Consider the following 13038-nt stretch of genomic DNA (forward strand, 5'->3'; position numbering starts at 1 on the left):
TCACGAAAGCTTATGCTCAAATAAATTTGTTAGTCTCTAAGGTGCCACAAGTCCTCCTTTTCTTTTTGCGGATACAGACTAACACGGCTGCTACTCTGAAACCTGTCAAATGATTCGATAAGGAGTCACAGAATTGTATCCTTCTGACAGAGGGTGGCTTTGTGACTTTATTTTCCTAAGAGAGAGCAGGTTGCAGTGTTTTTTCAGCCACAGGGGACTGCTGTGCAATGATGGAGAGGCTGGCTGAATTCCCATCAGATTTGAGAACTCTGGACTAGCACTGCAACTGGACAAAAGAACTGTACTTATGTGGCACGAGGAGCCATGTTGATGGCATGTTATTGTTATAGTTGTCCAAGTCATGGCCACAAGTGTCCTTAGCCAACAGTGCAGTAGAGTAGGACATGACTTCTTGACAGTTTTTCTTTCCCACTGGCATGGGTTTAAGCATACACACGAGCACACGCACACACTCATGCACACCCCTCTCTATACACAGGTACAGGATTTCATTGTAAATCGCTGCTTTTCTCATTTAAACTCTGGGAAATATCCTTCCACAGAGAGTCAAGCCGGACATGCAAGTCCTCCAGAGGTGCTGAGCTGTCCTGAAACTCCTCTGAGTACGAGGACAGTGGAGACAGTTTGAACTTCATTTCTTCTGTCTCCCGGTCAATGGTCCTGGTGAAGTCATCTATCTGGAGGAACGTGTCCCTTCTGAACTCCTCGATTCTCTGCTGCACTTCTTGAGCCAGGCCCTCCATGTAGGTGTCCACAGCCCAGTTAGGGTCTACAGTAGTGCCAGCAATGTGCTCCCTGAGGCCACTGGGGTAAAGATGCAGCTGCTCCTTGAGGTGGTTCAGATTCCTCTGGATCTTCTGGTGGAGATCCCTGGCATTCTGGGTCAGCTTCTCAGAGAGCTCCTGGATGTACAGATTGAATTTCTCCGGGCTGACTTTGGTGTGTGGGATGACGTTTCTATGGAGCTCTTCCATGTTGCGGTGGATCTCATTTACCAGTCTGGCAGCGTACGGATGGAAGACCTCCTTCACTTGGTCAGTATGAAAGGCTATTTTATTGGCATACTGAGCCACAAACCTCTGAACTTCATATACGCCTTCCAGGAACTGGGCCTTCATGTCTCGAGTTGGGGTGAGGTGCTGCTGGAGCTCCCTAGATTTCAGCAAGACCTGGTCCAGGAGCTCTTCGGTGAATGGGGTCAGCTGGAAGCGAAGCGCTTCCAGGTTCTTGCTGATTTTCTGGTGCACCTCATCCACATAAGGAGACAGTTTCACCCTCAGGCCTTCCAGCTCCTTCCTGATGAGCCTTCGCAGGCTGTCAGAGTCTTGGTAGAACCGTGGCTGAAGTCCTCTGTTGAGTGGGGCCAGTTTCTCAAGGAGATTTCCCATGTAGTTGACTCCTTCTTGGATACTTTCTTTCACTTTTCTGTAAGAAACAACAGACACACACTTAACTGCCTGAGCTCTGATTCCTCGTCCTAGCACTTTTGTCACTTTACTAGAAATAATGGCTGTACAGTTAGGCACTGCATTAAGAAAGGGGTCACTCTAGGATGTATAAAGCACTAACTTTTCACCCCTTGAGACCTGGGCCTTGCGTCATAAGTGAAGATGCGTCTGGTGGGTCTCATCTTAGATTAATCCCTTGTGGACTTTGCCCACAGAACAAAAACTGCATGGCAAAATTCGTCATGAGTCTAAGCTCAGGAGAGGCAAGCAGGTAGTGCGATAGATTAGGAAAGAGATGCATTGGCAGAGCTGGGGTGAGGGTTATGAGTGAATAGCAGGGAGGGGATGTAGGTCAGGAGTGAGGGGCACTGGCAGAGCTGAATTGGGGTATCACAACTGCAATAGAGGAGTACAGGGAGAGAGCCCTCAGAGAGCTGTTTGCATAGCACTTGCCTGTGGTGTTGCTGGGCTAACCAATATTACAGCCACGCCAGTCTCGCTGCCTTGTTGCAGCAGAGAGCCCTTGCCTGCGGTCCTCACTCCCGGTCTTGGCTGCTGGGCCAGAGCTCATGTTCGCCGAGCTGCAGAAATCACTTTTTGGTTTCCACTGGGCTTTTCTTTGTTTTATTTCAGTCATTATTGAGTAGGGCCAGCTGGGAGACCTCCAGCCACATAAGGAGCATGGATAGTATTGAGTCAACTGACGACATCTGTTATTTGTTTTTGGAAATGCCAAAATGCCTATATATATATATATATGAAGGTTTTAGGGGCACTATACCTCTCTAAAAATCAATCAATAAACCAATCAGCCTGGAAGCAATTGGAAGGCATAGTGCAGGAGCCAGATGTGCTTGGATCTCTGACAGGGCAAGGGGCTTGAGGGTACTACCTACTAATTCTTTAACCCCAGGAACGAGGTACTCACTTGATCTCTTGGTCCAGCTTCATGCTCTGGGTATGTGCCATGCTGTCCTTGTCGTGAGTGAGCTGGCTGAGGTAATCCCAGAACCCATTCCTCACCTGTTCAGCTTGAGAAGCTGCATGGGTGGAACAAGAGCATTTAACAGAATGACCTCGGGAGAGCCTTGGTGGCAAACCATGAGCTTGGTAGCAGGGAGGTGGTATGGAGGAGCTCTGTGAAGGGAAGACCTGGTGTTGGGAGCTGCTCTTAAACTGATGGAGCTCACAGTCTGTAATCCTTGAGACAACATTTTATCCCTGGGATGGTCAGGAGTCTTCTCTACACTGACAAGTCCCAGGGGCGTCCCCTCCCCAAAGTAATAAAGGCCCTGATTTCCAGAGCTGCAGCCCCCATTAACTTCAGTGGGAGTTCTGGGTGCCAGGCCCAGCATAACCAGAAAGATTCGTCAGGGGGCTGACTCACATGACACAACAGAAGTGGAGGCCAGTGACACATGTTGGGTCCAGAGGCAGAGTCAAAGGAAAAGCGCCTGAGACTCCCGTGACAGGGTCAGAGCTACCCAGCCTTGGGGTACAGCGAGAGCATCAAAGGAGCAACACATTGGGGACCCGTGACTGGGCCATCTTACTGCGACACCTTTCTCGTTTGGGGCTAGATGGGACAATGGACTTGTCATTTCCTGTTCCAAAATACTATCTCGCTAAGCTGCAATCCTCTGGTAAGCAGCCAGGGACCCCTGCCACAGGGCTGAATCCCCAGCGGGCAGGGAGACCTTCACCTTTCGTGTCTAGAGCCAGGAACTGAGTCCCTGTACATTGTTATAGAGAAGAGCACCAACCTGAGAAGATGGCCAGGAGCAAAGCCAGAAGTGCAGCTTTGTGAGGCATGGTCTGTCTGGTCACTGGGTGGCGACTCTGCGAAGAGAAACCAACCAGAAAGCAGTTAGTGGAGTTCCTGCCATGACCCAGGCTTTGCCTTCACTTTATCGGTTCATGGGTGGGGCCAGGTTCATTTTCCAATGCCTGGATCTTCTTTCTGGGTTGCTGCTTTTTGCAGTGACTCTCTTTAGATTCAAATACATTTCAGGTGGGGATTTAAATTGCAGCTGGATGGCACAAAATCCAGATAGTGAATGTAAAATACAGCCAAAGAGACCAGATTCTGATACCCTCCTATTGAGTAGCACCTGACCACTTCATTGATTTTATTTCAGTGGGATCGCTCAAGGTGTAAGGTAGTCTCAGTGTGAGTAAGGGTATCAAAAACTGGCCCCCTTGGTCAGCAAGATAAACTGCCTCTGAGTGAGAGCAAATGGTGCACACAAGCAATGATTCCTGGTCCATGACTAGGGCTCCCTAGGCAATATCATAATACACATAAATAAATAATAACACAAGTTCAGTGGTCCTTGTGACAAGAGCACTGGTGACCTCAGTTTGCACTCGTGTAATCAACCCTTTGTGTCAATATCACCGTTGGTTTGAAATTAGTTTTTCCAAACGATCAGAGAGCTCAGCTCTGCCCTGGGCACTGTGTTCAAGACGATAACTCAGAAGGCAGCTTTGGGTATCTGGGAACAACCTCAGGGAAAACCATTTTAACAGATCCGTCCACTGACGTCATGGAAAACTCTAAAGCTCTGATACAGGTTCATTTCCAAACTCCTTAGGGTGCTCTAACGTGAGACCACCCTCACACCTTACAGGTTTATGCCCTTGTGGAAATCCATACAAGAGCACTATACCCGACTAAAGCATCTTTCATCCAAGGCTTTCAAAGAGCTTTGCAATCTAAGTAATCCAGCATCACAGGACACTGTAGCACACAGTAGATTGGCATTGTTATCCCATTTTATAGCTGGTGAAACTAGGGCTCACAGAGATGTGACCTAGATAGAGTGTGTCAATGAAAGAGTTGGGTCTAGAACTCAGGAGTCCTTCCAGTTCCCTGCTCAACCACTAAACCATATCCCCCCCCCCCCCGATGCAGAAATGGAACCCAGGAAACATGGCTCCCAGTGTCCCTAAGCACTAGGTAACATTTCAAGAGGTGGGAATAGAACCCATGAGTCCTGGCTCACAGACTTCTGCTCTAACCTCTACACAACACTCCCCGGAAAATGCCTTGAGCTGCTGCAGAATTAACAAATTGTATCACCTGCACCTTACCTAGCTGCTGTTCACCTGCTGTCCTCTGTGAGTTGGACCCCGTCATATGCTGCTCCTTTATATATGGATCAGTATTAGGCAGAAATGCTCAGGTGACAAGAGATCCCATATGCCTCTGCAGAGCCAGTGGCTTTGGACCTCACTCCATGTAAATACAACGTGGAGGTTCAAAGACATTCTCAGGGATGACGTGAGTACCAGTCATCTGACTGGCTTTCCCAGATCACTCACCAACCTCACCCCACCCATCTGCCAGACCAGTTCAGTTCCAGCTTTCCCAGCCAGCCACCTCCCTCCCCAGTGGCTTACAAACAAAGTTAACCCTTTGCATGCTGCAGAAATGTATGTGCCAGACAACCTATTGTGCTGGATGCTTTACAAACACATAGTGAGAGTCTGTCTGTCACTGCCCTGAAGAACTTACAGACAAAGTGGGGGGAAAGGAAGGGCTATTGTCCCTACTTTACAACTGGGGATCAGAGGCACAATGAGAGATGAAGTGAATTGACCATGGTTACACAGGGAGTCTCTGACAGAAAGGAACTGAACCTAGATCTCCTGAGTCCCAGTTCAGGGCTGTAGCCATAGTACCCATCTTTCCACCAGAAGGTTTTCTTTGCAGGAACCGCCTCTCTGTATCTGTCTGCACAATGCCCAGCACAATGGGACCCTGATCCCAGCTGGAACCTAGTGAATATAAATATGAAATAGTAATAATTAATAACAAAAGGGAGAAAAGATTTGGGAAAATGGTGCCTTTGTGTCCTGAGCCATTTCATAACCCAGACAGCTCATCTTTGGCCCAATTTCAGCAAAATGGCTATTTTTCCATCCAGAACACCCAAAATTTAACTTTTTTGCATGTTTTATTCATGTATTTTAACCGCTGAAACAATTTCAAATTTTGTAAACAGTATTTTAAAAAGTATGTTTGTCACTGAAAAACCAGCCATGCTGAGTGAAAGTGGGGCCAGTTTAAAGTGAAAATCCACGTTTGAGGGCGTTTTCGAAAACTGAGCCATTTTCAAACATTCAGAATAAATTGTGGGCCGTCAGCTCCAGGCACCTTTGACTGGCATTTCAGATTCTCCACCCAGAGCTTCTCCTGAGGCTGGCAGACTAGGAAATGCCCAGCACTCAGGAGGGTCATTTCATACCCGTCACCCCATTTAACATCCCCCTGTGTCTGTACTGATGTAGAAGCAGTGAACAGCAGCACACCGAACACAGCAGGCAAGGCAGGAAGGAGCCAGCGAGAGTAGTCAGCCTGATGGCTCCAATACATCTCCAGCACACAGGTGATCCATGGAGATGTACGAGGATCCTACCTGAGCTTCACTAATATAACCAGATGCAGAGCCACAGGGCTCTGTGCAGCATAAACTGTGTAGGGCAGTGAAGGTGCTTCAATCTCCAAGCTGACTTCTAGACTGTGCACTGCTACTAAGATATATATGTTATCTATACGCTTCCACTGGGCTCAGGTTGCTACAGCAAACCAAAGCAACGTAATAGCTGGTGAACTCTGGTCTGGGCACACTGGTGTGTTAGTGCAGGGCTGCTCACAAGCACTGGGCTGCTGGCACTGCATTTGAAATACAAAAAAAAAAGCTTGGAAATATTTGTTTTGAGGGAAATGAACCAAACTCTGTAAACAGTGACAGGAGTAAACCCCCCAGACGCTGTCGCTCCACCTCTGATTTGCTTATTCCAAGAACTGATCTGCAAACCTTTACCTCATTTAGCTTTTGTATCATATTAGTACCTAAGGCCCTTCTGGGAAACAGGCAGACAGAGTACTTCATGTTTTCAGCCTCATTCCCAGTGACAATGTGTTATCTGCATGCAGATCAGAGGAGGTGACAATCCACGTATTTGGCAAAGTCCAGCCTGAGGCAAGGATGAAGTTCCAGGCAGTCACTGACCTTCCTCTGACACCAAAGTTCACCTCTCTCCCCTGAGCCATGCAAACAGGAGTGGCTCACAGGGCACAGGGCTCTGCTGAACCCCCATTTTCCTCTCCACCTGATCCTGAAGTCACTCTCCAGCCTGGATAGGTAGCTGGGGAGTTGCTCCTGCGTGATGCTATTATAACTCCCTCTAATAGGGCACTTTCCAGCCCCCAGAGGAACTTGGCCCTAGTCTGTCAATTTCTTCCATTATTATAATTCCATTTAAAACATTTTTCATGTGAATGTAGCACTGGGGCGAGGTGGCCTGGATCTAGGTCCTCTCCACATCTCCAGGACAGGAGCAGCCCTTGGAAAGCTCCGCAGCGTTAACAGAGAGCCTCACACCGACCCCTTTAGGGCTGCGAGAGGCGTTCAGTCTCCAGGGTCCATTCAGCCCCTTGCCTCACTCCTGAGACTGCCCACAAGGGGGCCAATTAGTTCAGAGAATGAGGCTGGTGTTTTTGGTGACATGCAGAACCGGCCACTGGGAACTGGAACGAGGCCACCAAAGAGCCAGGAGCTGGGGACAACTTTCCGCCTCTACCTGCCAGAGCCGAAAAGCTGCTCAGAGAGGGAAGAAGTTTATTGTTTATTGATGCAGGTGTGTAGACCCCAGAGACCCCCACCTGAGAGCAGGGTCTCACCGTGCGGGGCATTGCACAGAGCTCAGAGCCTAGGTCTCATGCGCCATTCCCACAGGCCTTCCCCATCCTTCAGTGATGTGCGTGGGCTTGTCTCTCTCTGCCCTCGTTTCCCAGCCCTGCTGCCCCCACGTCCACATCCCTCTCCTACGGCTCTACCTGCACCCTGCACCTCATGAAATCGATTCTGGTGCTGAGTTAACTTGTGTTTCTGATGGGTGAAGGTGGCTGGTGTGGGCACTAATGATCAGAGCAGCCCAGCCAGGAGCAGGACATTGAGAGTAGCAGGTATCTAAACCACATAACTGGTCTGTAGTGCTGGTATTACAGTAGTGACCGAGACCCCATTGTGCCAGGCACTGTACAAACACAGAGCAGGAGCTTACTGGGGCCCCTGCATCACTCTTTCCCTCTGCAGCGAGGTATCCCTTGGCGTCTCCCATGCAAATACAGAGTCAGCCTAACACTGCTTCGTTTGTGAAAGCAGCCTGACTGCAGGTCAAAACAACAGATTCGGTATAACTTTTCAGAGGAGTAGCCGTGTTAGTCTGTATCCACAAAAACAACCTTAAAGACTAATACATTCAAAGTCACTTTGGGGAGTGAGTTGTGCATTCAGCAGAAATCCAGCCATTATTTCAGAGGGGACGTGGGTTACAGTAACTCATCTTCACAACTGCCTGAGCTAGCTTGCTGCTGCCAAAGAAAGCCCTCTCCTTGCCACCCCAGGGCCAATAACCTTAATCCCAGTCTGACCCTCCTCATGGAATGCTAATAGATAGACCTAGCTTCCTGGGGGCCCTTGAGCAATGGGAATGCCTAGTGGGAGCTAGATAACCCAATACCGTTATATATGCTGTTTGCCTAGCACCACGCTGGCCTGGACTTTAGCAGGGCTATCCTTAGAGACGCAAGGGGCAGTCTGAGCTAAAACCAGTGCAATGCCATGAAGCTTCCCCTCGCTTCCATCTCTTGCAGAAATGAGGATGATGATGATGATGATAAAGGCCTGAGGATTGTTAGCAGCCAGCAGGAGAAGTCCTCCACCCACAGGTGTCAGATTAGCACCCCAGAGGAAATCAATGAGGCTGTAAAATAAAACTGACCTGCTTCAGTGGCTTCCTTCCTGTGGTGTCTGAAAGAGACAAAGCCCTGCTCCTCCTTTGTTGCTGACAGTGCAGCGTAAGAAGTCTAATGCACACTCACACGTGCATACGCACTCACACACACAGAGGCCAACAAAACTACAGAGCTGGGCTGACCTACCCTGAGTTATGAAGGCACCTCCTTGTTTGGGGACTGTTCAGAGGCTGGGAATGTGGCTATATAGTTTGGATTCAGAGCAACGCATTCGAGGGCTTCCATTGCTACATCACTATCACACCGGCCATGGGGACTGGATGGCTCTGGAGTGTAGGCAATCCATCCCTCTAGATTACAGTGTCACAGCGACCACGGTTGGTACGCACCCAAAATGGTTTCCATGCAATGGCCATTGAGAGGCCTCATTGAAACAAATGGGTGGGTGGGTCTCCGGCCAGTTGCTGCAGGACAGGCATCTCCGTCACTCACAGCACTAACTAGCTCCTTGTTAGCAGCCTCAGCCAAGGGGATGAATGCACCATGGAGCCTGCAGTCCCTTCTCCCCCCTGGAGAGGGAGCACCACTGTTGTCTGTAGCTAGCAGCCCTTCATGTGTCCGGAAACCATGCTCCCTCAGCTGGGGATGCTCCATGGTCCCTCAAACTAGGTCCTTGGGTGATGCAAAGCAGCATAACTGCATTGACCTCAAAGGAGCTGCACCGATTTACCCCAGTGCAGGGTTTGGCCCCTTGTCTGCAGATGAATGACACACTGTTAGAATAGGAAGTGGGGCCCAGGAAAACCAGAGTGCCATATTCCCAGGGGAGCAAGTGTCTTAGCCTGACAGAAGAGGACCCTGGGAGACCCCACCCAATACTGGGACACAGGATCTGCTGCTCAGGGAAGTGGGGTGAGGCAGACTGGAGGATGCACCAGAGTTCACAGCTGGCTGGGGGCTGCCAGGGCTCAGGAGGCGATTTTAAGGGTGTCACTCTCAGGTGGGTAAGCCAGGGGAATGTTAATCCAAATTGAAAGGGTTTCCCCTTGGATTTAAAGTACCCAGACACTGCAGCAAGAGTGCTCCAACTAGCTCAATGCGTGGACCACAACCTAACAGAGAGACTGTCTTGTGCACACTCCCCTCCCTGCTTCCATCACCCAGCCCCACGCCCCACATTATTCATGACCATGCAGACCGCCTTGCCTGGAGCAAGTCCCTTTCCATCCCCCACTTCCCTCCCATTGGCAATCACCCAGGTGTATCCACAGGACATCCCAGCATAGGGCTTTCAACTGGTGAAAGAAAGAAAGAAAGAAAGAAAGAAAGAAAGAAAGAAAGAAAGAAAGAAAGAAAGAAAAAGAAAGAAGAAAAGAAAATAAAAGAAGAAAGAAAGAAAGAAAGAAAGAAAGAAAGAAAGAAATACTAGCCTCACTCTCACTCTCCCCTCATCCAGCCTAGTTTATCCCCCAGTTTCCTATTCAGACTCACTGGAGTGTACTTGGCTCATTAATTTAACAAATTAGGCACTTCCTCAAGCCACTAGAGCTGGAAGGGACAGCACCCCTCTGCCCACCCGTCCATCCCCATGTTCCCAAGGAAGAACTTATGGCCTCTGCAGAACCCGTAGTAGCAGAATGAGTCTCTTATTGGTCAGGCTAAGAGAGGGACAGAGTCATCATGTGCATTGCTGTGTTGCAGTTTTATTTCAGCAAATACAGTAGGTGCAATTTTGGAGTAAGGACAAGTGCAGGAAAGTCAGTAGCAGCACAGACAGACAGTCATCTAGCATGTGCAGGTCTCCTGGCATTCACAGCTCCGGGTTCCTTTCCCGCTCTGTGGCATGAGCTGCAGAAGAGCCGGCATGCCCCTGAGCCTGTCCTGGGGCTGGTTCCAGTGCTCTTCGCCCCGGCTCTGAGGTAGACAGTGGCTTGTCTTGTGCAGTGGAGGTGAGGGTGAGCAGGTGGCGATAGGAAGCGAAGCCGAGTCCTCTCAGGGACCCCCTCAGTTTTCAATCTGCTTGATGGTTCTGAAGAAGGAGGCAACCTTGTCCCGCACATCCTTCTCCAGGAAGCTGAGATGATCCTCCACTTCCCCAGCGTAGGGGCCCAGCTTCTGCTTCATCTCCTCCACCTTCTGCACCAGCTGCTTGTTGAAGGCCTCCCCGTAGGGGCCCACGGTTTGGCGGAATTCCTCAATCTTCTGTTCCATCTGCCCACTCAGGCCCTCCACATAGGGGCCCAGGGACTGGCGGAGGCTCTCAGCATCCGTGCGCAGCTTCTCCTTCAGCTCCTCGGCATAAGGATTCAGCTTCAGGCGCAGCTCTTCCGCGCTCTCCGAGAGCTTGGCCCGCAGGTCCTCTGCACCCTTCTTCATCTGGAAGGACAGGCCCTCGAGCTGGCGATTGAGCTTGTCCTGCACATCCTGGGCATAGGGGGCCAGCTGCTTGCGCAGTTCCTCCACGTTCTGGTCTATCTTGACTTGGAGCTCATCGGCCAAGGGCGCCAGCTTCTCTTTCATGTCTGCTACGTTTTTGTCAATCTGCTGCTGGAGCTGCTCGGCATAGGGGGCCAGAGCTGCCTGGAGGCCGTCCACATTCTCCTGCAGCTTGTCCCGCAGCTCTTGGGCATAGGGGGCCAGCTGCTTGTGCAGCAAATCCGCATTCTGGTTGACCTGGCCACGCAGCTCCTCGGCATAAGGGCTCAGCTTGAGCTGCAGGTCTTGGATGTTCTTGCTGATCTGCTGGTGTACTTCGTCGGCGTAAGGGGACAGCTTGAGGCGCAAGTCCTCCAGCTCCTTCCGGATCTGCTCCTTCAGCTTCTCTGAGTCCTGGCTCAGCTTGGCATGCAGCTCGGTGGCGAAGGGGATCAGCTTCTTCTGCAGGTCCCCCGTGTAGGAGTTGACGTTCTGGAGGTTGTCCTGGAAGAGGGTGCTGGGAGGAGGGGAAATGAAGCTCAGCACCTTGAGTGTCTTTCATTGATTCACTGACCACTCAAGCACTGCCCCCCCCCCGCAGTTCCTGTCCCCTACCCTGTGCCCTTGCAATTACACCTCACACATCTAGCGGCATTTCCAGGGCACCCATCTCTGTGCTCTCACCCCTGTCGGAGCAGCCCTTGGCTGCAGACCTGCCTCTCAGTGCCTTTAGGGAACCCTGTCTTTTCCAGCTACCCTGCTCCTGACTTTGGGGAAGGCAATGTTTCCCTGCAAGCCTGTTGTCCCCATTGTTTTGCATGAGAGTGGGTCTCTCCTGCTTAGCGGGGCAGTAGGTCTGGCAGGCCATAAGCCCTTGTTACGTCAGGCAGCTGGCTTCTCTTTCATGGCTGCTTTGTGTTCTGGTGTTACTATTTATTCTAGTTGGAGCTCCTAGAGCCAGTGCAGAGAAACAGGTACCAGAGCTTTATTCTCTCCACCTGTGCCAGCCCCAGGAACTGCTCAGGTCCCATCCTTCCCACGGGCGCCAACACACCCTCCCTACGGATCCCGGCATCACCCACATTCCCCCGTGGGGGCCAGGGGCCTGCTCTCCAGTGCACTCACTTGAGCTGCTTGCTGATTTCAGATTGCTGGATCTGCTCCATGGTCTCCTTGGCATTGCCAGTCAGCTGTGTGAAGTAATTCCAGACCACATCGGCCACCTGCTGGGCACTGACGTCTGCATGGGCCCCTAAGAAGAAACAAGAGCGCCAGTGCTCAATGCCATATGCAGCCAGCCCTATGCCTGCCCCACCTCCCTCCTGTTCCCAGGGGTTTCCTTTCCATCCAGACTCGCAGAGCATCCTGGATAGCCCAGTCACATGCCTGAGTCCATGTCCCCCGGTGAGGCCCTCCTCACTCTCTGGAGCCAACCCGAGCAGGACAGGAGCAAAGAATCCAGAATGGCCATGGCTCTGCAAAGCAGCATGCAGGGACGGGGACAGGAGGCAGCCCCAGAGGGCCTCCAGCCCCGAGGGATGCACCGGCCCAGCAGGAGAGGCTATTCTCCCTTACCTGTGATGGCGAGAAGTGCCAGAGCAAGGGTGGCAGCCTTCAGAGACATCCTGCGCTGTTTGGGCTCAGGGACTGGCCAGGCAAAGTGAGCCACTCTGCAGAGAGAACAAGATGCATCAGTCTCCTGTGCACCTGACCCTGCTCTTCCCGCAGTGCCCCCACCCTGAGCTGAGCCCCTCGCTGTCACAGGGCAGGGTCTGCTTGAGATTCTGTCCCTCCTCCAGTCCCCCCATCCCCGTCCCCCCCGAAGCACCCCTTCTTCCTGCCGGGCTGAGCTTCCTGCAGCTCAGCCATGGCTGCTGCTGACCTGGGAACGGCTGCAGAGGCTGGGATCCCAGTGCCCACCCCATCTCACCCACCCATTGATCCTCTGGACAGACCCGTAGCCACCCATCTCCTGGCTGCACCCCTGGTCCGATGCCCCTGCAGCCTTTCCCCCACAAGGCACTGTGCAGTGAAGAGCCAGAGACAGGGACCGCTGCTGCCGTCTCAGGGCTCCTGCCGCAGCTCCCTGCCAGAGGGGTTAGGCTGCCTGCTGCTGCCCCTTCCAGCCCGCTTACCCGTGCTGCTGCTCCTCGGCTGTGCCCTGCCGACCTGTATTTATACCACAGCCAGCAGTCCCCAGTGGCTTCCACGCAGGCTGGTGACACAGTCCCCAGTGCTTGGACTTTAGTAAGGGCCCGACGTGGAAGCTCCTGACGTGTGTGCGGGTGTGTCGTTATCTGCTGGGACGCGATGCTGGAGATAGTGGGGGAGCACTGCAGGGAACCAGGTGCCACTACACGGCAGCCAACAGGTGTGGAAACAGGAGAG

At 51.7% G+C, this 13038-nt stretch overlaps 2 protein-coding genes across 2 annotated transcripts; both read right to left on the reverse strand.

The window, feature by feature from the left end:
- Positions 1 to 503: 503 nt before the first annotated feature.
- Positions 504 to 8889, reverse strand: APOA5 (apolipoprotein A5). The gene is made up of 4 exons (XM_038380819.2): positions 8728 to 8889; positions 3233 to 3308; positions 2398 to 2509; positions 504 to 1446 (listed from the first exon to the last, which is right to left on the reverse strand). Exons 1-4 carry the CDS (start codon positions 8887 to 8889, stop codon positions 510 to 512), a joined length of 1287 nt encoding a protein of 428 aa, XP_038236747.2. The 3' UTR covers positions 504 to 509.
- A 1075-nt stretch (positions 8890 to 9964) lies between these two features.
- APOA4 (apolipoprotein A4) lies at positions 9965 to 12895 on the reverse strand. The gene is made up of 4 exons (XM_038380802.2): positions 12786 to 12895; positions 12226 to 12320; positions 11776 to 11902; positions 9965 to 11167 (listed from the first exon to the last, which is right to left on the reverse strand). The coding sequence occupies exons 2-4, from the start codon at positions 12272 to 12274 to the stop codon at positions 10240 to 10242; spliced, it is 1104 nt and encodes a 367-aa protein (XP_038236730.1). The 5' UTR covers positions 12275 to 12320; positions 12786 to 12895; the 3' UTR covers positions 9965 to 10239.
- Between the last annotated feature and the right edge of the window lie 143 nt (positions 12896 to 13038).

The sequence above is a fragment of the Dermochelys coriacea genome, chromosome 22, assembly GCF_009764565.3.
Source record: "Dermochelys coriacea isolate rDerCor1 chromosome 22, rDerCor1.pri.v4, whole genome shotgun sequence".
Classification (NCBI taxonomy): Eukaryota; Metazoa; Chordata; order Testudines; family Dermochelyidae; genus Dermochelys; species Dermochelys coriacea.